At 40.1% G+C, this 25,097-nt stretch overlaps 1 protein-coding gene across 6 annotated transcripts in view; it reads right to left on the bottom strand.

The window, feature by feature from the left end:
• The window catches only part of adcy1a (adenylate cyclase 1a), a 60,397-nt gene that overhangs the window by 8,044 nt on the left and 27,256 nt on the right, over positions 1–25,097 (bottom strand). The window contains exons 8-17 of one of the 6 annotated variants that reach the window (XM_053489041.1): positions 24,850–25,005; positions 24,313–24,504; positions 21,801–21,898; positions 20,392–20,476; positions 20,104–20,193; positions 19,713–19,966; positions 19,334–19,460; positions 17,305–17,421; positions 3,174–3,206; positions 2,607–3,089 (exon numbers count right to left, since the gene is read on the bottom strand). In XM_053489041.1, coding sequence (XP_053345016.1) covers positions 2,976–3,089; positions 3,174–3,206; positions 17,305–17,421; positions 19,334–19,460; positions 19,713–19,966; positions 20,104–20,193; positions 20,392–20,476; positions 21,801–21,898; positions 24,313–24,504; positions 24,850–25,005 — 1,266 coding nt within the window. In that variant the 3' untranslated portion in view covers positions 2,607–2,975. Of the gene's footprint in view, positions 1–2,606; positions 3,090–3,173; positions 3,207–17,198; positions 17,422–19,333; positions 19,461–19,712; positions 19,967–20,103; positions 20,194–20,391; positions 20,477–21,800; positions 21,899–24,312; positions 24,505–24,849; positions 25,006–25,097 lie in introns of those variants that run through there. The other 5 variants (XR_008356582.1, XM_053489040.1, XR_008356583.1 and 2 more) reach the window with 5 other exon arrangements.

Genomic DNA, 25,097 nt, shown 5'->3' with positions numbered 1-25,097 from the left:
TTAGGATCATAATTTTTCACTTTGTAATGCCTGCAGCTCTGCAACACCACAACTTAGTGGAAACAGAGGGGAACTGCTGTAGCCTGTTCAGCCTCAAATAAACATCAGAGCCATTAAATAATTTATTTCCAGTTACAATTTGGCTTGTACGCAACAAACTTTGGAATAGCAAGAGTAAAAGAAAGAAAATTAAGAATTGGGAGAAATAAGGTCCCTCTTCTACCGAAAACTACTTTAATGAGGCTAGCTGACACAGCTCTAACCACTAGACCAGATCCGATGTTCCCTCTTTTAGTGAGATCAGCAGCTGGTGTGGTCTGAAATCCCAGAAACTCTCCTCCTTTTTTTGATAGTCAGACAGAAGTATTAACATTTTGTGAACACAAACCCCCATAAACCACATACTGCAAACTGCATACATTTACATCACAACACATCAGGACTAACATAATACTATATATCCTTACCATACACAAGTCATTGTGAAATAGGCAGCAGAAAATGCACAATGTGGTTATATATTGCAGTCTATTAGTCAAACAGCCAGTGTCCCAAGCAGCCAGTGACAAATTGGTGTAAAATAAATGGCATGTTTAAAAACATTCCTCCTTGGGATTCAAAGACAATTTTGTAATAGCAAATCCAGTGTCAAGTACAAATCAGGCACAACCAACCTAACCAGAAGCTATTCAATACAAGCCATCAAATTCCCTTGAAGTCTCCCAAGAGTGAGACATCAGAAGTCCCATGGATGGCCATCTGGCTTCTAGTCACTGTGTGAGGTCTCTATTACTTCCATCTCTGTCATTTTCCCAGTGCCCCCTCTCCAAACAACTACTTTTTGTTTGTGTTTTAGAGAATCAATTTAATCAATCAAAAAAAGTCTGGTTGCGCAAAACCACAATTAGGGAGTAAGTCTTAGTGTGAATTTTTATGGTGTATGTGCATCTAGTTGGGAGTGAAAAGTAGGCAAAAAATTTGGTTTTAGGCACGTGCTCTCTGGGACGGTGAGAAATGGTCACCAAGTAGGAACCTATTATTTTTGCCTATGTTTTAGGAAAATGGGGTGGTTAATCTGCTGTGTTTTCCCTGACCTTTCACAATCCCTTTTCCTTAGCGGACTTCCTCAATACGGACTTCCTTAGTCCATCATGTGACTCATGAGGGCCCTTGCTAACTGACAGGTTATTTTGAGCTAGAGGTAGAAGTAACACAACCCAAACATATATAGCACAAACATATCAATGGAGGGAAACCATGTTGAGGAGTGGAGCACCTACTGGAACAGGGCAAACATTTATTAAACCTTTCAAATATCAGATTGTGAAAATATGAATTTCTGAACAAAAAAAACAATAATTAATCTAGGACCAGTTTGTTGGCAAAATTTAGTTCTCTTTTGTTGTTATTAGAGTGTGTGTATAACATCAGCTTATGGTTAATATTAATCATTAATCAGGTGATTAAAAGTCATCATGCAGCAGAGAGATGTCTATGAGAGACATGAACAGAGAGAGGGTGGACATATAGTAGAAGCCATATGTCCTGCTGCTGGCTTCCCCCTTGGCCAGGCCACACAAACGGTATTTTGCTTTATTCGTCATGACACACCCAGTCCTAAACAAACACCGACCAATCAATTCCAAAGATTACTGGGTGGGAAACATGGGGACCAAATGACCACCATATTTGTTCCCTGCATTTGCCCCAAATTCAACTTTGGGAAGCATGAGGATATATATCTAAAAAACTTCTCTAAAAACAACACAACACAATTCGGCTTAAATCCACTAACTTCCACATGTTTCTTGCTTTAAAAACAACAACAAAAGAATAAGAGTTTTAATAACATGAATCTGCTAAAGTACATGTAAGCATATTTTAGTAAAATATACTTGTGTATGCGGCAATGTAACAATATGATAATATTAATCAACACAATAATAATCTTAGTAAAATAATATAGAAGTAGGTAGAGAGTATGACAAGTCATAAAACATACTAGGTTCATTTAGAGGTGAGAAAGGCAGAGTATGATAGGTCATAAAACATGATGGGTTCACATGATGAGACAAGAAAAGCAGACGACTATGAGACAGGTCATAAAACATAAACAATAAGGGGATGAGTACTGATACTCAGTGTACAGTGTGTACCCAAAGTGAATGGGAAAAAACCCTAGTGACCCAGGCATGAACTGTATTTATTTTATAATTAGCTGTCATCTTGTCTATTTATTATACAGATAAGGCGCCAGGTGCCGGACCCGACAGAGACACAAGCATAAGAAAAGGCGCCAGGTGCCGGACTTGGCAGAGACATGAGCACACTTAATGTAGAATTGAAACCTATGTTGGATACACATGCTACACCTGCACCTGCACCGACATGTATAAGTAAGTATATACTGTAGACAAATAAACAAAAAACAAACAATCAGTTTTAAGAATACTGAGTTTAATAAGAAGTAGAGACAACACAAAATAGCATGTGCATCTACATAATGATAAACAAAGAGATACATAAAAATTCGATATAAAAATACAAAGTATAAGGCCCAACAGAAAAGTACAAAAAACATAGGGGGCCTGGGTAAGCATCAATAGCAAAATAATATGCATAAGAAATCACATATTAAACATCAACCTTCTCCGAGCCAGAACAACACCCACAGGAAGATCAGTAAGGGGGACAAAAGCAGAAATGCCACGGTTCAGAATTGGTGCAGGTGCTGGAGGAAAATCCGTTTGGGTACAAACAGTTGCACTCTCGTTAGTTTGTGTACTAACGGACACTTTAAAATCGGTGAGAGTGAGTGGCAAAACTTACATGACAAACAGGCCTTAGAACAGAAGGAGCTGGAATGCCAGACTCTGGCCGTACAGGCCTACAGGCATGAGGAGAAGGGCTGTTTACCTCCAGATAAAGTCTCTTAGAAGGACCAGGATTGCATCAATGACACAGATGGCTGACACTTAGCCTGGACGAGACTCAGTCAATGGCAGGTTCAATTGGGTTATAATCTGCACTGTCCATGCCATTCGAGCTGTCCAGAGGGATGCAATGAGCACTTGAGCAAGTACAATCAGCTATAATATAAAAAAAAAATAAGTAAGTACAACAAATTAGGAAAATAAGACAAGAAATTGAAATAGTGCGAAAGAGATGCTTACCCATGGGCTGTCTCTTGAGAACTGTAGAATAAACTAAAAAAAAAACAAGAATGTATAGTAAAATTGGGCACCACCCTAATATTTCTTATAAATTTAATAAGAGAGTGTAAAGATAATGGAAAGTAATTTGCAAGAAAAATAAATTATAATGGGAAAAAATATATAATCACTTGGTACAGATGACGTAGAGAATCAGATGACGAGGTATATGACGACACATAATATGGTAGAAAAACCAAACATAATGGGTGAATTTATTGATAAAAGTTAGATTATAATGTGTTAAAAGTTTAGTAAGAAATGGAAAAAGAAGTACAGAAGAAGGGACAATGTGTGCATCCCTCCCCTTGAAAACTGTATATAATGAGCCTGCATGTAACTGTCAGACAGTTTGCTCTTGATAATGCTTGGATTTAAGTAAGGCACAGAGTCCTGAGTTGTTCTTTGCTTCTTTTGATTAAAGATACAGCGTTTGTTTAATATTTTTAATTAAGGTAAAATTAACAAGTGGAAGATAAAAATCTTCTACATTGATTGGTGACCCCAACGTGATTACTGTCACGGAGGGCCCCTCTGGGGACCTGGGACTAGTGCAGGCTGGCAGTCCATCAACTTGTGTGCCGGCATAAAAAAAAGGTAAGCAAAAAACCTGTTTTATCAAATTTCTGTATTAATAGTTCATGGTCTGTTAGTGTGCATGTTTCCCAGCTGGAGGGGGTAATTCCTAAGGTATATTGAACACAGTAATGTTAATGTTGCCAATATTAATAAATTAATTGCTATGTTTATTTTAATATCAAAAGACTGAATGAAGTAAAAAAAGCACTGGGAGCTCTTTAAAAGTTGTTTTTGTGATTTTGTCGGATGTTCTCTTTATTTCTGATATACTGTATGTTGTGAGACATCTGTGGTAACGCCACTGTGTTGGGGCTAGAGCCTGTATATGAAGAGACCGCCGAAAAGTGGGGCTGGACCCAGATGGGAAAAATGACTGCAATTCACCAGGCAGGAAGCAAATCCTCAGACGTGGCAGGTGGAGAAAAGTCCTTTGAATACATTACCATGGAACACGTTCCAAGTGCACATTGTATATTACGTGGACTAATACTGGAAAAAGAAGAAAAAAGCGAAAGAAGCTGCTGAGTCAATCGCAACCCAGCTACATAAAACTAGGTGAAATCACAGCTGCAAAGAAAAAAGGGAAAGGTCAAGTCCAAACAGCAGTGATGGTGCCTGAAAACCAAACAACACAACCCCCTGATGGACCAGTACAGCAAATACAGCAACCAACCACAGCTAAAGCTCCTCAAATATATGTGCAAACCCACAAATACAAAATCAGCCTGTAAGGTGGCAAGGACAAGGTTCTAGGCCTAATATGGGCAGGGGACAAAGGAGACTGTACCAATACCAACCAAGAAGACCACAGGTCAGAGCGAATGCCCCTGGAGAAATGGGCCTGAATGCACAATACATGCTGTGCTGGAAATGCGGTGGACCAGGACATGTTAAAAGAAATTGCCTACAGGTGGCATGGGGATTGCACAACCATGGACATTACCATTCTTTTATTACCATTTATTTGGCTGCTCTTATTGTTTTACATTTTTTTCATATATTTTCCATATATTTTCTATATTGTGTATTTTTGTGTACAGTTTTTTATAGTGTACTTTTATTTGTATATTTTTATTTTATTCTTCCCTAGTTAAACTTACCCTTTATTTTATTTTTCATATTTATTTCCTATTCATATTCTTTTATTCTTAGGTCACGAGCAGTTGTCTAAGCATTTCACTGCATATCGTACTGTGTATGACTGTGTATGTGACAAATAAAATTTGAATTTGAATTCAAAATTGACCTTAACCTCAGGGACCATATGGAGCAGAACAGGCACCTTGAGGGAATATGGGACCCACTGGTCCAAGACAACCTACTGGAACGTGGGGCAGGTCCCTGGATGGCCCAGAGAAGCTGGAGGGGGAGCAGACGCAGTATGTCTCAATACTGCATTCACAACAAGAACCAACTATAATGGTGTCAATAAATAATTCACAACTAAATGCATTCATGATTGACACAGGTGCTACATACTCATATATAGGACACAAAGGCTCACAGCTCCCTCTCTCAAGCAATACGATAAAAACCACAGGTTTTTATAACAGCACCATTGTTATTCTCACCTACTACTCCAGTTAACTTGTTGGGAAAAGATTTGTCATGTAAACTTAAGGCAAGAATTCAATGTAATACTAAAGGATTGTATGCAACAATTGGACAGTTCTTAAAGATTACTGAAACACACAACAATTTGGATACACTATACTGGCTATTGTGCACAGATAAAGAAGCTCGACAAGCAGAGTTTATGGAAAAAATGGATTATGCAACAATGACCAGATTGCAAAACCTTGCCAGATTGAGTAACCTTGCCATTGCACTGTACTATGTACTACGATCAAGAAAGTCAAGATAAAGAATATGCACAATTGTGGACTGATGTGTTATTAGGAGATATAATTGTTCACTTTTACATACAAGGGACAACAGCTGACATATAACCGTTTACCTCAGGGATACTGTGAAAGTCCGTTGATATTAAACCGAGTGCTAGCTCAAGACCTGGCCTTGATAAATATCAAAAGTAGTTTAATCCAGTACTGTGATGATTTATTGATTTGTAGTCCAACTAAAGAACAGTGTGAAGCAGATTCATTAAGAGTCTTGCGAGTGCTAGCTGAAAATGGACATAAAGTTAGTAGAAAAAAGTTGCAATTCTGTAAGCAGAAGGTAGAATATCTAGGCAGAGTGTTGAAAGAAACATCTAGACACATATCTCCTGAACGTATGAAAACAATATCAAAAGCCCCTAAACCACAGACTGTAAAAGAGATGCTGTCTTTTTTAGGTTTGGTAGGATTTATAAGAGACTGGATTTGTGACTTTGCATTAAAAACAGCACCCGTGGGAGCAATAGTCAAAGCAGCTGGACAAACAAAAAATAGTGCAGTGTTAGAATGGACACCTGAAGCAATGGAGGCCTTTAAACAGCTAAAGAGAGAACTCTGCACAGCACCAGCTCTTGCTATCCCAGAGTATAATAAGCCATTCCACCTGTATGTCTCAGAGCGTAACCATTTTGCCACAGGGGTTCTGACTCAACAACAGTATAGCGCTTAATAAAAATGTAATGCTACAGAGGGATGGCAGCGGCACTATTTGCTTATCTGAAAGCCTCATCAATTACTATGGGACATCCAGTTACGCTGTACTCCACCAACACATTACACGCACTCCTGACCAGCCCATTGTTTGTAATTACAAATGCCAGAAGAACAGGATATGATGTAATACTCTCTGCACCTGAGTTAATTACATAAAGGTGTCATACAGTAAATTTAGTAGAATCACATAATGACTCCAGCAGTGGGAGATTCCCACGACTGTCACCTAGTAACAGCAGAACATCTAAAGACACGCCAAGATTTAGAGAATCAACCTCTGTCACATCCAGCTTGTATATTCTTTGTAGATGGGTCATGTTTTAGAGATTGGGATAGCAATAAACCAGGCTATGCAATAGTAATACCGTCTGTAGATGGAAAAACATTCAGAATTGTACAAGCAGAACGTGTTCCACAACCATGTTCCGCCCAGTTAGCCGAGTTAGTTGCTTTGTCAGGCGCCTGTAAGCCAGCAGAAGGAAAAGCATGTACAATATATACTGATTCAGCTTATGCATATGGAATATGCCATTTGTATGGCCCCATATGGGCACGAAGAGGTTACAAAAGAGCGGACAGAGCAATATCAAAAGAGCAATATCAGAACTGTTAAATGCAATCAAACTACCATCAAGGCTAGCTATAGTCAAATGTACATACACATACAGGTACTTTCGTTAGTGACATAAATAAATCAGCAGTAAACCAGGTAAATATGATGCCAGAATCAACAGCACAAACAGAACCTATTCCACAAATAGATAATGAACCAAGTTCACCAGAGTCAAGCATTAGCCCTGATGAAGAACCAAGCTCAAGTCCAGAGTCAGAAGAAAGGTTTTTTTTTTGTACCTAAAGATTATGCACCTTCCAAACCAGATTTATCTTCACTAGCAAACATGCATGCAACAGCATCAGGTGAAAAGATTCGTAAATGGCTAGCAAGAGGAGCAACAAAAAATGATGCTACTAATGTATGGCAAAGTGCAGATGGGCATTTTGTAGCTCCACAAAGTTTTCTCATAACCTTGATAAAGCAAGTTCATGGTAAAGATCATGTAGCAAAAAGGAAAGTGACAAAAAGAAAAAAGGCATGGTGCTTACCCTATCTAGGTCCAATGGTTCATCGAATGCCATCACAGTTTGGGACATTTGTACTGGATTTAACAATAGAAAGCACTTCCAATAGGACATAGCCCAGAGCCAGATGGGGCGTTCAGGCATATAATGTTTGACTACATGGACACAGGTGAACCTAGGATACAAGGAAAATGATACATCTCAGTGGTTGTGAATAGATTTAGTGGATAGGTAGAAGCTGTAGCAACAGCTAAGGAAGATGCAATGGCAGCAGCAAAATTCTTGTACAGAGAAGTCATACCAAGATTTGGAATTCCAGACACAATTAGTGTAAATGCACAATGGGAAACATTTCACATATAAGATAGTACAGAAAGTAACTAACTCCAACAACTGCAAAGTGAACTTGATCATTATGTGAAACACTTATCTGAAATACACAAAGTTATTTTCTAACAGGTTAAAGGAGCCACATTATATGACAACACCGGACAGAGGACAGCTGACAAAGCTGGTGACACAGAGGAGTCTGCGAAAGAACCGTGCTGCCTGGTGATTGGGTGTTTATCCGAGTGTTCAAAAGAAGGTAAAATTAAGCTAGAAGGAAAGGACCATACAAGGTGGTATTGGCAACTCCAACTGCAATAAAAGGTCAAGGTAAAGATGTATGGTACCATTTAAATCATGGCAGCAGGGCTCCAAACCCAGAACAGACAAGAGTTCGAATTCCCCAGGAAGAGATGTCTCCAAGGCAACTGGAAGAAGCAGGACCATCAGGTGCTTCAGGAGGTAACGAGAGACCCAGACAACAGGTTCCAGATCCTTACGGATATACAGAAGGACTACCCTGGGTAGATGAACAAGAGTGCCAAATACTGACCAGAGTGGCCTCAAGAAGACATACAAGATTGGAAAGCAGAACTCGAAGAAGCAGAAGCAGAACAAGGTGGACCATCACACAGGACAAGAGCCCAAGTTAAACAACGGGAGCAAAAGCGCACCAGAATTTAGACAGCACGATTGAAGGCAGATTGAAAAAGAAGAAGAAACACCTGACGAAGACTCTTCACATGAACTACAGCGGTAGAGCAAGAAGTGCCTGAAGAATCTGAGGAATCTGATGATAACTCAGATAGTGATTAAGCTACTTAAACTACAGGTAAAGGAACATGCCCAAAAAATACTACCCCAAAGAATACATTGTGTAGATTATTTGGTCATACATCCACATGTCACCGTTGTAATCCAGATGGAGAAACCACTCTTTTTCTGCCATCTAGACCACAAGCAAAGAAAAATCATGTTTATAGTAGTGTACCTACTGGCTATCATAGATTATGGCAATGAGATAAATGCCCCCATCCACATGGTCTCTTAGAGAAAAACAGATCCACTGCGCCTTAGCAGCAGTAGAAAGAGCAAGAGCTCTAGATGATGATATAAAGGAAGGAAAATTAAAAGGAGACTTAAATACAGATAGAGAGTCAAAAACGTTAGAAGAGCAAGTGCAGATTTTGGTAGAAATCAAATCAGGATTAACAATGTTAAATGGGTTGAGCTCAGGAATGACCAAATGGTTGGTGTGTGTTTGAAACAGGGACATGGAGTGAAATAAAGGGCGAATGTTATGTATGTATAGTGCATGGACCAACTTGAAAGTTAAAAATATCAGATATTAGTTCAGCAGCCTACGTGATAATAGTCCCAGGTGCAATAAAGAAGTTACCTAAAAACCAAGGCCAATTTAGCCCTATCAGTTGTCTTTGGCAATCAGCTGGTATACATTATGGCCCGTCTCGCGCTGATCAAAGACTGCTCTTGTCCTTTGACACTTCCTCTCTCACACTGTCAGACTTCTCATCACGCGGTCATGTTTTCCCACGCTGTTATCGCTCCTAACACGCCCCTGCACCGCCCCGCCGGCACACCGGTTTCTTATCCGGTGCTGATTTCATCCAGCTTATAAGAAAGCGCAGCGCGCTGTCTCGCCGCTGGATTATTGTGTGTTGTTTCGCCGCAGTTTTCTCGTGTTTCTGTTCATGGTTATTTACGTTGCCGATTTCGCTTTGCTCCTCGTTTTGCCCCTCGTCTCAGGATTTGGATTTATCGCCACGCTTGGATTTAACGGCTTTATACTTTCGCTTTCGTTTCTCGACCACGACCTTATCCAGCAGAATAATCCAGCCACAACTATGGATCCAGCAGGTTTAAACCGGGTGAGACAGGCAAGAGGAACTTATCGCCACTAAACACCAAGAGGAACTTATCGCCACACGACAGGCTTTAGCTGACATAGTTTCTCAAGTGCAGCTTCTCCAGGCGCCTACAGCTCAGACCTCAAGCTTCGGATCCCTGCAAGAGCCATGCCTACCAGCACTCTGCAAGAGCCATGCCTACCCCACTTATGGAGGAGAACCAGGAACTTGTAGGTCATTCTTCTAGCAGTGCTCACTGATTTTCGAGCTACAAGCTTCCTCCTTCTCGTCAGAACGTTCTCGGGTGGTCTATGTCATTACATTACTAACCGGTAGAGCCCAGGAGTGGAGCACGGCCCTCTGGGAGGCACACAACCGAGCTCCCCTTCATAGTATGGACCGATCTTTGGAACATCGGAGTACCTACGCACTGCCAAAAGGCTCAATGCCCGTCAAGCTTGGTGGTCATTATTCTTCTCCAGGTTCAACTTCACCCTGTCCTATCGGCCAGGCTCTAAAAACACTAAGCCCGATGCCCTCTCACGTCAGTTCTCCCCCCCACAGGATCCCACACCATGCAGCTCCATTTTGCCATCGCATTGTCTCCTTGCCGCCATAGAACTAGACATCGAGAATAAAGTCAAGCAGGCATTAAGTCAAGAGCCCGGCCCAAGCAATGTTCCTCGGGATCATGTTTTTGTTCCCCTTTGTCTGCGCTTACAGGTCCTGGAGTGGAGTCATGGATCCAAGCTGTCCTGTCACCCAGGCTCTGCCCGAACACTCTATCATTCAACAGCGCTTCTGGTGGACCACGATGGGGAGGGACGTTTCCAGTTTTATGGCAGCCTGCGACATCTGCACCCGCTGTAAACCCAACAACCGCCCTCCAGCTGGTCTCCTCAGACCCCTACCCATACCTCATCGCCCCTGGTCGCACATCTCGCTGGATTTCGTATCTGATGGGAATACCTGCATCATGACCATCGTCGACCGCTTCTCCAAATCCGTCCACTGCAGAGCAGTTGGTCCTCCATGTTTCTCGTCTCTATGACCTCCCTACTGACATAATCTCTTTTGGAGGGCCTTTTGCAAATTTATCGGAGCCTCTCCTAGGCTGTCTTTGGGCTTTCATCCCCAATCCAACGGTCAGACGGAATGAAAGAATCAAGCAATGGAGGTCGCCCTCCGGTGTATGACCACTCGTGACGCTACCACCTGGAGTAAGTTCCTCCCATGGGTCGAGTATGCTCACAACTCCCTACCAACTGCCTCCACAGGGATCTCTCCATTTCAGTGCTGTCTGGGCTACCAACCACCGCTGTTTCCAACCCAAGAAGAGGAAGTAGAGGTCCCCTTGGTGCAACATTTTGTCCGCCGCTGTAAGCGTACATGGGTACGAGCCAGACGATCTCTTATGCAGGCATCCAGGTCATACAAGAGACCATAGCTCCAAGACCCCCAGGTATCATGTAGGAGACAGAGTCATGCTCGTCACCAGGGACATCCCCCTAAATACACTCTCTCGCTCTCTCATCGGCCCATTTACTGTAACCAGGCTAATCAACCCGTGTGCCGTCCGACTTTTACTTCCCTCGTCCATGCGACACATTCACCCCACCTTCCACGTATCCCAGCTACGACGCATCGTAAGTTGTCCTCTAAGTTCGTTAAAGGGGGGGTACTGTCATGCTCTCAGCGTCTCGCGCTGATCAAAGACCGCTCTTGTCCTTTGACACTTCCTCTCTCACGCTGTCAGACTCCTCGTTTTGCCCCTCGTCTCATGATTTGGATTTATCGCCACGCTTGGATTTAACGGCTTTGAACTTTCACTTTTGTTTCTCGACCACGATCTTGCATCGCGTCAGTTTTTGGCCTTCACGGCCACGGCTCTGTCTCACGTCCCAGCGGCAATGCGACACTACGGATCCCGCATCTCGGCTCCAGCGCCTTCACTCTCAGTACAGAAGGACTGGAGGGCTCATGACCCGCACCCCCACCTGCACCTGGGTCCATCTTTACAGCCCACGAGCCGCGCGCACGCAACAATATCGACCCATAGAAACACTAGATGCTGTACAATGAGCAATAACACCTACACAACAAAGCTATCATCTATGGAATTGTTCAGATGGAGTAAAAAAAGTTTTTAACTTTTCACTAAGCTGCAATGAAATTTAAGATATGGAACCACCCCTTTACCAAACATATTCTGGTACTGTGGCGGAGCCTCAGTTAGACAGACCTTACCAGACGGATGGGGTGGATGCTGTGCTCCAGTATTACTAGGAGGATATTTAATTGTAATAGGATTGTGAAGCAAAGAGGATAAAAGAAGCAAACGTGAGGTAAAGTTCTTGGATAAGGTTGGTCGGAATGAGTTAAAAGTATGGGAAGAGTTTGATAGAGATGGAGGTAACAGTGCACTGGGATTGCGTTCCGGTTGGCGTGCTGACTGAGCATGAGGTTGTAAACAGGGTAGCAGCAGGATTTACAACATTATTCCTTCCCGGGTTTAAATTGCTAAAAGTGCAAGGTGGATAAACCTACTATGGTATAATCAACAGAGATTTTGGAATCAACGCTAAATGTTTTAGGACTAGTACAGGAACAATTGGATAGGACAACATTAGTGGGTGTGCAAAATAGGATTGCATTAGACACAATGTTAGCACCTCAACGGGGGGTATGTAGCTTAATTGGAGAAGAATGTTGTACATACATTCCAAGACACACATCCCCTGATGGCAACATAACCAAAATTTTACAGGCCATGAGGAGGCTGAGGGATTAAAAAGTCACACAAGATGCCAGAAAAACTGATGACTGGCTTTCGCCTACAACCTGGTATGGATGGCTAGTGAAGTTTGGCACAATGCTCTTGGTAGTACTGGGTTTACTGATCGTCTTATTATGTTGTGTTAACCCACTGGCCAAAGCAAGTATTCAGAAAATGGTAGGACAATATAAGGTGGTTATGGAACTTCACAAGCAGATGACACCATATGAGGAAATCGAGGAGAATTCCATCTACATGCAGATGATGTGAAAAATTATCAACCGCGCTGCATGATGGACAAATGACTATATACTTATTAATCACATGTATACTGAAAAATATTTAGCATGAAGCATATTTAATCTAACGTATTTATCTTATAGATATATCTTATCTTATATATAGGTTACCATATTAGAAAAAGGTGTATCCGTAGAAAAAGTGTGTTTTGTATTTGTGATTTGTTTCTGCTGTACACATATAATAATAATAATTATTATTATTATTATTATTTTATTTATATAGCGCCTTTCCAGAGCTCAAGGGCACTTTACTGTACAATGAATGTAAACAAACGGACATAATACAAAGAGTTATTTAAGTACTGAAGTAAAGCAACAATTAAGTCAACTAACTGACAAACTGGAAATACAAAACAAGACCTAATAGACAGACATGCAGAGGACACATGGATTAAGATAACATACTTATACTTATACTTTCTTAGGCCTCACTTTGGGCATGATATACTTTTTTGTATTTACATTTTAGTATTATCCTCTTGTGTAACAGGTCTACCCTTGTATGCCTCATGTTGGTAGTGAAGTATGGGTAGGGGAAATATGTAAGAGGTACATAGGAAGTAAGAGGTACATAATAGATATTGTGTATGCAGCAATGTAACAATATAATAATATTAATCAACATAATATTAATTAGACATTACTCAGAGGTGAGACAAAAAAAGCATACGACTGTGAGACAGGTCATAAAACATAAACAGTAAGGGGATGGATAGTGATACTCAGTGTACAGTGTGTACCCAAAGTACATGGGGAAAAAAACCCTAGAGTGACCCAGACATTAACTGTACTTATAATTATAATTAATTAATTATAATTAGCTGTCATATGTATGATGAATAGACAAGATCTTGCGCCAGGTGCCGGACCCGACAGAGACACGAGGATAAGATAAGGCACCAGGTGCTGGACTTGGCAGAGACACGAGCACACTTAATGAAGGATTGAAACATGTTGGATACACGTGCTACACGTGCACCTGCAGTCACGCACACATGTCTAAGTAAAAATATAGACTAATAAACAAAAGACACACGATCAGTTTTAAGAATTCTAAGTTTAATAAGAAGTAGAGAAAACACAAAATAGCATGTGCATCTACATAATGATGAACAAAGAGATACATAAAAATTCAATATAAAAATACAAAGTATAAGACCCAACATGAAAGTACAAAAAACATAGGGGGGCCTGGGTAAGCATCAGTAGCAAAATAATATGCATAAGAAATCACATTTAAACATCAACCTTTTCTGAGCCAGAACGAGACCCACAGAAAGATCAGTAAGGGGAACAAAAACAGAAATGTCGTGGTTTAGAATTGGTGCAGGTGCTGGAAGAAAATCCGTTTGGGTACCAACAGTTGCACTTTTGTTAGTTTGTGTACAAATAGACACTTTAAAATCAGTCTGAGTGGCAACACTTACATGACAAACAGGCCTTAGAACAGAAGGAGCTGGAGTGCCAGACTCTGGCTGTACAGGCCTACAGGCATGAGGAGAAGGGCTGTTTACCTCCAGACGAAGTCTCTTAAAAGGACCAGGATTGAAGTCATCCTTCCTGAAATACGTAAGCCCTCTCTTCTTTAGAAATTGTATCAATAACACAGGTGGCTGAAACTTAGCCTGGATGAGGCCCACAGTGGCCCGGTCAATGGCAGGTTCAGGAGCGTTATAATCTGTACTGTCCATGCTATCCGAGCTGTCCAGAGGGATGCAATGAGCACTTGGGCAAGTACATTCAGCTATAAGATTAAAATAAAATACGTAAGTACAACAAATTGGAAAAACAAGACATGAACTTGAAATAGTGCGAAAGAGATGCTTACCCATGGTCTGTCTTTCGAGAACTGCAGAATAAACCAGGAAAAAACAGGAATGTATAATAAAATTAGGCGCTACCCTAATATTTTTTTGTAAATTAAATGAGAGAAGTGTAAAGATAATGAAAAGTAATTTGCAAAAAAAATATGAATTATAATGGGAAAAAATATAATCACTTAGTACAGATGACGTAGGGAGTCAGATGGCACGATATATGACGAAACATCATTTGGTAATAAAAAAAAAATTAAACATAATGGATGAATTTATTGGTAAAAGTTAGATTATAATGGGTTAAAACTTTAGTAAGGAATGGAAAAAAAAGTACAGAGGAGGAAACAAGGTGTGCATCCCTCCCCTTGAAAACTGTATATAATGAGCCTGCATGTAACTGTCAGGCAATCTGCTCTTGATAATGCTTGGATTTACGACCTAAGCATTGCAAGTGCGGCTCACTTGGGTTTTATTGCTGCAATAAATCCTGCTTACTCCAGATCTGCACAGACTCCTGAGTCGTTCTTTGGTTCTTCTGACTAGAGATACAGCGTTTGTTTACTATTTTTAATTAAGGTAACATTAACAAGTAGAAGATAAAAATCTCCCACATACATACACTGGTTAGCCATAACATCCATTAACAGCCATTATGTACATACCAGTAAACTGGTGGCAGGATCATGCAGCAGAACTTCTCGCCACGATAGAAAGGTACCAGAACCCCCAATGCACAATAGCCTGCTACACATAGGGCTCAGCAGGCAAAGAGCGCAAGGTCACCATCCCGGCCCCCAAATCCCCAGATTGCAATCCATCAAGCACCCATGGGATGCGCCAAACAAACAAGTCCAATCCATGAATGCCCTACCCTGCAATTCACAAAACAGAATGCACTGCCAATGCGCTGGTGCCACACACCTCAGCACACTCCCAAAGCTCTTGTGAAGCCATGCCCTGATTGATCCAAAGCTGTCCATGTGACACAAGGGGAACCTACACAATAATGAGCTTAATGTTTTTGTGTTGAAATGCTATGGCTAACCGGTATATGTGACCGCTAATTATTTATAGTTTTGATTACTGCAACTCTCTTCTTATTGGTCTCAATTTATATGACTTTGTTCTCTCATAACAGATTAACAAATTAAACTGGTAAATTAAATATATTTTTCTTTATAGTCTACACATTGAAGGGGACTACACCACATTATGTATGCAGATTGTTTGAGAACTACACAGCTGCAAATCAAGTTTTAAATGCAGTAAACCACTGCTTCATTGTCCTCGCTCTTCATTGGTGGATTTTTTAAACTACATATTCCACCCAAGCAAAGCATTTGTATCTTCTCTTTCATACCATCATTGTTTGTCTTTTTGCATCTGTTAGAGAGCCTACACAATGACTAAGTACACATGCAAACAATGACACAGACATAAGCACAAGCAAACTTTTCGCACTGATTTGACCCTGAATTTCAGTTCATGTTGTCAACACAAACTCCAAGTGGTTGATCAGTGTATATTTCCATTGAAAAGCTCAAACAACAAATCTGCGTTTATCACTCCAAGGCCTCGTGAGTCACAGCACAGTCATAGTGTTTACCCTGTTCTAATTGAAGTGACCAGATGACCAGTTTCCTGTTGTGTGTCCTGTGCGTAACAACAGACATTTCAACAGAGAGTATGGGATAAAATCTGAGTCATAAACTCAGTTTATGACCTGGATAGATAGTTGATTTTAAAAGGAAGTCATCGTCATTAACGGCCTCCAACTTACTGGACAAAAATCATCCATTAAATAACTGTTTCTATTTTAAATATTACAAACCCTAAATTATAATGTACACTGCCTGGCCAAAAAAGTCACAGTTTGAATATATCAGCATCTTGGATTAGATCATGTCTACAGTATTACATTAACAATATTTTTTTATCAAATGCAATGAGTAGCTTCGATTTCTTAATATAACCATATCGGAAGACATGTACTGTGTTCATGGAAAAAATGTTACTTCAACCTAAAAGCTTGGTAAAGTTGCATTGTGAAAAAAATAAATAAGTAAAAATCACAGCTATTTTTAATGGTGAAAGTAAGAGCATTTCTGGAAGCATAATGTGATGAGAACTCACAGGATTAGCAGCTTTGTGTGCATAAGAAAAGCACTTGTTAGTGAGACTCATCAGAAGAAATCCATCCTGTGCCCGTCATGTTGCTTCAATTGGTTTAGTCTAGTCTTACAAACGTTATTTGGCAATAAAATGTCAGGTGATAACCTAAACGTAACGAATGACCAGGTTATCACTTCTATGGAGTTTTTCTTTAAGAATGGCACAGACATTTTCTTAGGAAAAAGTGGTTCACACATGAATTGACCACCACAGGGTCCTGACCTTAACCTACTGAAAGTCTTTGGGATGTGCTGGAAAAGACTTCTGGAGATCTTATGTTGATCTGGGCCAAAAATGAATGCAACTCTGAACAAAATGTTGTAACGTTTTCAAAACAATACCACAGTGAATGCGTGAAATAATCAAGCTTTTTGGCCAGGCAGTGTACTTATACATGCAGAAATACTGAAAAAAAACATTGGCATACTGTATACCAGCTGAGTAAACTATTACTTGTATACAGTGATTGGCCTCTGTAAATTGCTCCAAAGTTGAGACAGCAGGAGTGTGATGAGTGGGATAATGTGTGAAACTGTTCCTGCAGAGAGTGAATTCAGACCATGTTGCGTGGGTTGGACAGGAGAAAGTGCTGGGCCACGTGGGCAGGGAGCAGGTTGAACAGAATCCTCTTATTGTCCAGTTTGACTCTTTCCATATCATGTCTTTCCTCTTCAGCCTGAAAATCATACACACACACACACACACACACACACACACACACACACACATACATAATATGCAATGAAAACTGAGAGTGAATAATCTCTACATTTTTCACACACACACACACTGCACAATTTTCTTGCAATTTATATTGTTTAAAATAAAATAGTTTTACCAGAACACTATATTAATACATAAGCATAGACACATCTTTCACGGTTATTCACACTGACGGTCATTAAGCATGGTGGTAGAGTGCTGCTGCCTCAAAGCTTCAGTTTCCTATCTTTCTCAAATGTGATGGTTTTTCACATGTTCATGTTTTGAACTGAAACAAAACAAACGTGCATGTTTGCTGATGTTTAACTGCCTGTAGGTGAGAATGAGTGTGCAAAGGTGTGTGTGCATCGTGTTGGAGCATTTCCAAAGCTCTTTTCAAAATGTAAATTCTTTTGTAATGGTCCACAAGGGGGCACTGTTTAACTGTGAACTCCCTAAATCTTCAGCAAGACAAATCTCAAAATGTGTATCCATCAAGACACTCATTGTCTATACCACCTAACCCTATATACAAGGTTGTAAGGGTCCCAGAAGGCATAGGGCACAAGGGCACTAATCCATCGCAGGACACACACATACAGACACCCACCCACTCACGGGCAATTCGGGAACATCAATTAGCCTAATTCACGTCTTTGGGCTGTGGGAGAAAACCGGAGTATCCGGAGGAAACCTACGAAGAATGAGGAGAACATGCAAGTTCCATGCACACAGAAGCGGGAATTGAACCTGGCCAAGAATCAAAACCAGACCCTGGAGGACAAGCCGACAGTGCTAGCCACTAAACCACTGTGCCCTCCATCACGATATCTAAAATTATTACTAGGTAGTAATATATCACATGTAATGTGGTTTACATCAGTACTAATAATCAGTGGTATATATTGGAAATGATCCATAGTTATATTCTAGTTATTTTTTTAGTTTTATGTTAATAAAGCATACTTTTCTAATGAATAATTCACTGTGTAACCATACCCTGCTTATATCAAAAACTGTGTGCCTTTTCTTATAGTTGATTTCAATATTACAACTATGAATTTTCAATAATGTGTGTTAGCTTAATAAGTAGGCAGCCAGTTAAAATTGGAACATTTAAGCTGCAATGCACGAACTTAAAACTATGTGCAAAAGGTGGTTATTTTGTTTTTCCGTAACATTATGTTGCAGTAGTCCAAATAATGTGCCTTCCTGTTGTTAATGTTAATATGATGCTGGGTCACCTACATTGTTTTTGTACTAATTATCTTGATCCTTTTCAAGTGGTTAAAAAAAATAAAAATATTTAAAAAGTTGTGTTTATTCAAGCATAATATAATAATAAAATAGTTTAGAACCAGTTTGAATATACTGTATTCTGATTATGCTGCAATTCCTTTGTAATTCCTAAGGACAGCATCACGGTTGGTATCTAAGTATCCAATACCATTTCATGAGTAATCTACCTAAGACTTTCTGCAATTTACACAACAAATAGAAACTTTTTTCCTATAGTACAATAAGGATCATGTTGGTTTTCCTCCCCAGTGGCTTATTGCCAGCTGCTTTAGTGGGGATTAATTCCCAGTTAAAGTGATGTATCTATCCGGGCTACATCTGATGAGAGAGAGAGCTTTAAAAATTGGCTTTAAAAAGCTAAGAGCCACAATGTCAGATAAACAGCTGGAGGAATTTAAAAGAGAAATGACTCTGGATTCGAGATTGACTGCTGAAAAGTTCTCCTTTACTTTTAATGACAGTGCCATTTAGATGGAGGGAAAAAAACAATGGAGACGATAAATTTGAGACTGTCACTGGTGATAAATATGCATATATAGAGTGGTCTATACAATAACTGTGCACATTCACACACACACATACAGTACCTGTGTCGCCCACAGGTAGTCAAGTCTGAGTTTGAGGTCCTGTTGTCTGCAGTGGAGTATCATTGCACCAGAGAAGAGGAGCATTGCCAGAACAGGATCATACCCATGTGTGTGAAAGAACCCTCCTCTACATAGACAAAAACACCAAAACACATTTATTCATTTAAACACATTTAATACACCATGTGTATTTTATTGAAACAACGAAACTCTAATATTACTTTCAACAGATTATGGAATAGATTTATGTGATGTTGGACATCAAGCTATGAAGTCAGGGAAGTGTAAACACAAGTTTAGATCCCACATTCTAATTACTTTAGTTGTGTGTTAGCACTGGTTTGATGTTATCATTGTGCGCTTGCTCTTGGCCGCTCACCCCACAGCCTGCCGGTAGCCGCTGGTCTCCATGACAACGGTATGGAAGACATTAAGGAGGAGAAGCAAGAGAATCTTGGGTAGTGATGACACGCGAAGGTATAGAGCCACGGACAGCGATGCCATCACGCAAGATAAAAACAGGTACGGGGTGTATTTACACACACCTGTGTCCGCTGTCGTGCTGTTCACTATGACAACTGTGAGAATCGAAGCGCTTGCGTTGCCATTCCATGACCATGGCATGCAAGCCACCTGTATATACAACAATAAACAATATAAAGCGTTAATGGTGGCAAAAGATGCTGTGGTTTGTATAGAAAATTTAACATTTCACATTTCCACTATGAAAACAAGTAAAAAGTGCTTTGTGTGTATATTTGCACACTCACCACACAGCCCTGGGTCACGGAATACGTCAAAAGGACCAGAAAGACACACAGAACTGTCCTGATCTGCAGAGTAAGACAGTCTGGAGAGCACTACAGAGACAAAGGTGAGCGATGTAAAGGAAAAAAGAAAGAAAATTAGGATTAGGGATGCATTTGGTGACATAATTAGAAATTGAATTATTTAAACCACACATTGCACAGGATATTAAAAAGCCACAGAGTCAAGACATTCTGCTTTTACTGTGCATTTGTAGTTAAATAATGGGTGTCTGCGTTAATTATTCTTACCTGCAGATGAGTGATATGAAGATACATTGCGCTCACCATATGAAAACAGATGCAAATAACCAGTAAAATGACAATCACAAGACCTCTATAAAAAAAAGATCAAAGGAGAAAGAGAGATCGATATGAACAATTACTGCGCATACTCACTGGTCAGCTATGATATTATGACCACCCACCTAATATTGAGAGGTCCGCCTCTTTCGCCACAAATAACGTAATGTACTGTTATGTCACCTTTCTGTTGGAATTAACATTAACCTTTTCAGCAATTTGAGCTACAGTAGCTCTTCTATTGGATCAAACTACACGGGCCAGCCTTCACTCCCATGAGCCTAAATGAGCCTTGCCTGCCCATGACCCTTTCACTACTGGTTTACTTCCATGGACCATTTTTTGGTATAGGTTCTGACCACTGCAGACCAGGAACATCCCACAATGCTCAGTAGCTGAACATGTAAATAGGTAAATGCTGCTTCCCCTAGAATGTCAAAACACACAGCGCTTAACCGTATTGGTGGCCTAGTCAATATCAGGCAGGTGGTCATAATGTTGTGGCTAATCTGTGTAATGTGTCTATGTATGTTATTGAAGCTAAAAAATCTAAACCTATCAACAAAAAATAAACATTTGAGGGCCGAATGTCTGTACACTGATCAGCAAAAACATTTAAAACCACTAAGGTTTTAGGTTCCCGCTGGGCCACCAAAACAGCACTGGCTCAGGGCATGGACACCACATGGTCTCTGAGGGTATGCTTTGGTGTCTGGAACCAGGTTGTCTGGTGCATCCCATTGGTGTTTGATTAGATTGGGATCTGGGGAATTTGGAGGCTGGGTCTGCAGAAATTTGTGCTTTGTTGGACTTTCTGCATGATCGGACCAGACAGGCTGGCCTTTTGTCACCATAGGCCTTGGCTGATGATCATGATCCTGTCACCAGGTTACTGGTAAGCAATTGAATACTGTTCAGTTCACCTTGTGGTGGTGTTAATGTTATTGCTGATCAGTTTTTATCCTTTTGTGGTACTCATATCAGGTACAAGTCTTTTTAATTTACAAGTTTAGACCTTCTTCTGAAAAACGTCTTCCTGTTTGAAGACATTGATTAAGTTTATAGTTCAACTTCAGGTGCTAATTAAGAGAAACTGTGAGGATAAAATGGAACATACACAACAATAAAGTCTGGGTCTCTGAGGGTAGATAATATAAAAAATTATACATTATTTCTGTTATAAAATAATATATTTTTTATAAGCATTACTCAATAAAATTTAAAGAATACTATCTGAATTAAAAGAATATATATATTTTTTACTTTCAGGTTATATTTTAGTGGAAAATAATGAAGAAGATATAATAAAACTGATCTAATATTGTTAATAGTGTGGTGGTGGTGTATGAGTTACATACTGAGGGATAATCAGAAAATAGACGAGAGCGAAGAGTGAAGTGAGGAGAAGAGAGATCACCACAGCACTGATAAAGCCATCATCATACAATTGCTGATACTGAGAGAGAAAGAGAGCGAGAGAGAGAGAGAGAAAGGGAGAGAAAGCGCAGTGAGATTTCAGATCCAAAAAGCAATTACACAATTATTTCTTCTGTCTTCAGGATGTTTTTCTGAATATATGACCCATTCTTATGATGGATGATGGATAAATCCACATGAGAGAGAGGAGGCGCACTCCAGTCTACCAGCAGCCTGACACTGAGGTGAACATGAGCTCACTGAATGATGCCTTCCCTTCATTAGTGCTGAAAACTCGCATCTGTCTCCCTGCTGCAATATGTACGCATTGTCATTACTCTCCTGCTGAGGCTGGGGAAAGCCACAGCTCTCTAATGCCAGAGGTGTGTGTGTGTGTGTGTGTGTGTGTGTGTGTGTGTGTGTGTGTGTGTGTGTGTGTGTGTGTGTGTGTGGGCAAACTCTTTAGACATCCTATAACTGTTACTGTTGCCCCCATTCTTAAGGTGGGTGGGTCCCTTATGCCATGTCCTGGAAGTGTTGTGAAAAAGGGATTGAGAGAGAGAGAGAGAGAAATGGGAGTAAATGTGGGGGTGAGAGGTGGATGAAAGTAAGAAGAGACAGAGTCACGAAGCACAAGAGAATAATGTGGAGGATGCAGTTTGTGTGTGTGTGTGTGTGTGTGTGTGTGTGTGTGTGTGTGTGTTTGGTTATGCAGGCTTTTATGTATGTGTTTGTGTCAGCTGATTTTTTTTGCGCCTATATAAGAGTTATTGCTTCTCATTTCTTCAACATTCCTCAGCATCAAAGCCAGCCTTAGGGTCTTCGGGGTTCTAAATGACCTTGAGAACTGACCTTTCTGACATAATTTTAGCTTGAAGCATAAAACAAGAAACGTAAAAAAAGAAACTGGATAAATGACACATATATATTTTTTTGTCTTATGCATGTCCTGTGTTTATCTTTATATTTCTTACATAGGTTGATATAATAAGAACTACTAAAAGTATCTAAGAAACATTGAAATGCTGTGTGACTTGCATTGATAGTTTTTGCTGCCAATATTTTGCTCCACACTACAGTTGGCGGCATTATTATGCTAACCGACCATAAACTCAACAGAACTATAATCAATACTCTCAAAAAATGAGAGTATTGGATACAAGATACAAGCGGTTTGTATTGTGTGAAAAGGCACTGGTATATTTTAAAGTAATTAATATCAAGAAAGAAATTAGGGAACAAATAAAATAACGTTTATGTATATTTTTATAATTATTTTGCCTTTGCTTAATCATTCCTGTTGAAGCATGCCTCATCTCTTCATCTATCACATGTGTACCATTTTTATTTTAGCTGTGTGTACTACACAATAAAATTGCAACTACAAGCCTAATTTGTTACCATCCTTTATTATTGGATGTTAAAAATTTCATTTGGGATCAATAAGGTATCTATCCATCCATCCATCCATCTATCTATCTATCTATTTATCTATTTATCTATCTATCTATCTCTCTCTAGCTACTGTATGTCTCTTAAATCTTTTCTCATTTCTTGCTCACTCCAGAGAGATCACTTGGCATGCGGCCTCCTCGTCAGCAGGAGTGTGGAGGGGCATGGGCAGGGCTGGTGGGAAATAATCAAGATTCTCAGGCTTGCTCCGCTCTTTAAAACAGAGGCGTGTAAAGAAAGCATGCGGAAGTCAGAAGAGAGAGTGGCATGTGCAAGGAACCATGTCATGCCCCCATGGACGTTAAAGGCATGCAGACTGTACGCCGCTGTTTAATAGCCTGCCAAGGGACAGCTGCTAAAGGACTGCACAAGCTGCCCCTGCACCTTCAGTTTTGTTTAGAGCCAGCCACCGCGACCCAGCTACTGAAAGGATAAAGCCGCTTCCTCAACGTTAGGGGTCTCCCCAGTTGAGTTTGGAGAGCAACAGACGCACCGGCCTTTGTCATTTGTCACTGGCATTTGATTCCTGTCTGCGACCGCACCAAAGAAGGCCTTGTTAAAATTATTAAAACTATTCTGCAAAGAAGAGTGGGCCAAAATTCCTCAACAGTGATGTAAAAGACTTATTGCCATTGACAGCTTTTTTCCCTTTAATCAATGAAATAATAATTTAAACAATCCTGTATTTTTGTAATATTCAAATTTGTTTGATGATCTCAATCACTTAAGTGTGACAAGTATGCAAAAAAAAAATTAGGAAGGGGAAATACTTTTACGGCACTGTATACAGTATGTAATAATTGTTTAATTGTTTAATAACAATTAAAATATATAAATTAACCCACATGCATTTAAATTAGGTTCACCATTAAAATTGCAAAGAACTTGTAAATAACAACAACTCAACAAAAACCAATAGAACAATAAGACCACATGAAAACTACCCAAATAATCCATATTCATATCAAGACTGTAAATGTCTATGTTTATGAGTCTACCCACCGTTCTTTCTCTTTCTCTGCTCCTGTAGGTAAGAGTGATGTAATTGAGATCTGCTGTTTCTGATTCAGTCTGCCGAGCCTCAATAAGTCTCCCAATGTAGCGGTTCACGCGAGTGCTGGGTGAGTTATGAGCCACTCCAGAGAAAGACGTGCGATTGCGTAGCTTCTCCGATGCAGTGCGTAGAGCTCGTCTCTATAGTGATTGATGGAAAGTCAGTTACTGTAGACCTTCCCACATGAAATGAAGCACAATTTTACCGATGAGATAATCAGCTGCATCACTGAATTCCATTAAAATTGCCCAAGTTGTGACTTAAGTGAAGAAAATTCACTTAGACTAGCCAGGAAACTTATATAGTCCCAGTTACAATGCACCCACACACATAACATCCATCTTCTTGTGTGGATTTCTTTGAAGATACTGTTTTCTCTACAATCATCCCCTTAAGAATTATAGACACACAAATGGGATGAATGTAAATGAACTACATGGAAATGTAATAAGTAGTTTGAAAAGCAGATGTCTGTCAACACGCACCTTATCGTCGTCCTCGCAGGTCATGACGTTGGAGAAAGGGATCTCAGCCTTAAACATTTTTCTGCAGTGCATGAGCTGCACGAGAAGGTAGCAGACCGTCTTAAACTTCATCTTCTTTGCTGGCTTTATATCAGACAGAATCAAGCCAGGGAAAATCTGGATTACAAAAGGAAAGAGATGGAGCGGAATCTCTTTTTTTCCAAGTTTTACATGAAAGAACAACGTACTGTAAACGTAAATGGGCGTGG

Source organism: Clarias gariepinus, chromosome 27 (assembly GCF_024256425.1).
Source record: "Clarias gariepinus isolate MV-2021 ecotype Netherlands chromosome 27, CGAR_prim_01v2, whole genome shotgun sequence".
Taxonomy (NCBI): Eukaryota; Metazoa; Chordata; class Actinopteri; order Siluriformes; family Clariidae; genus Clarias; species Clarias gariepinus.
Note: the sequence above shows the minus strand (reverse complement) of the source record. Positions and strands in the feature narration are given on the sequence as shown.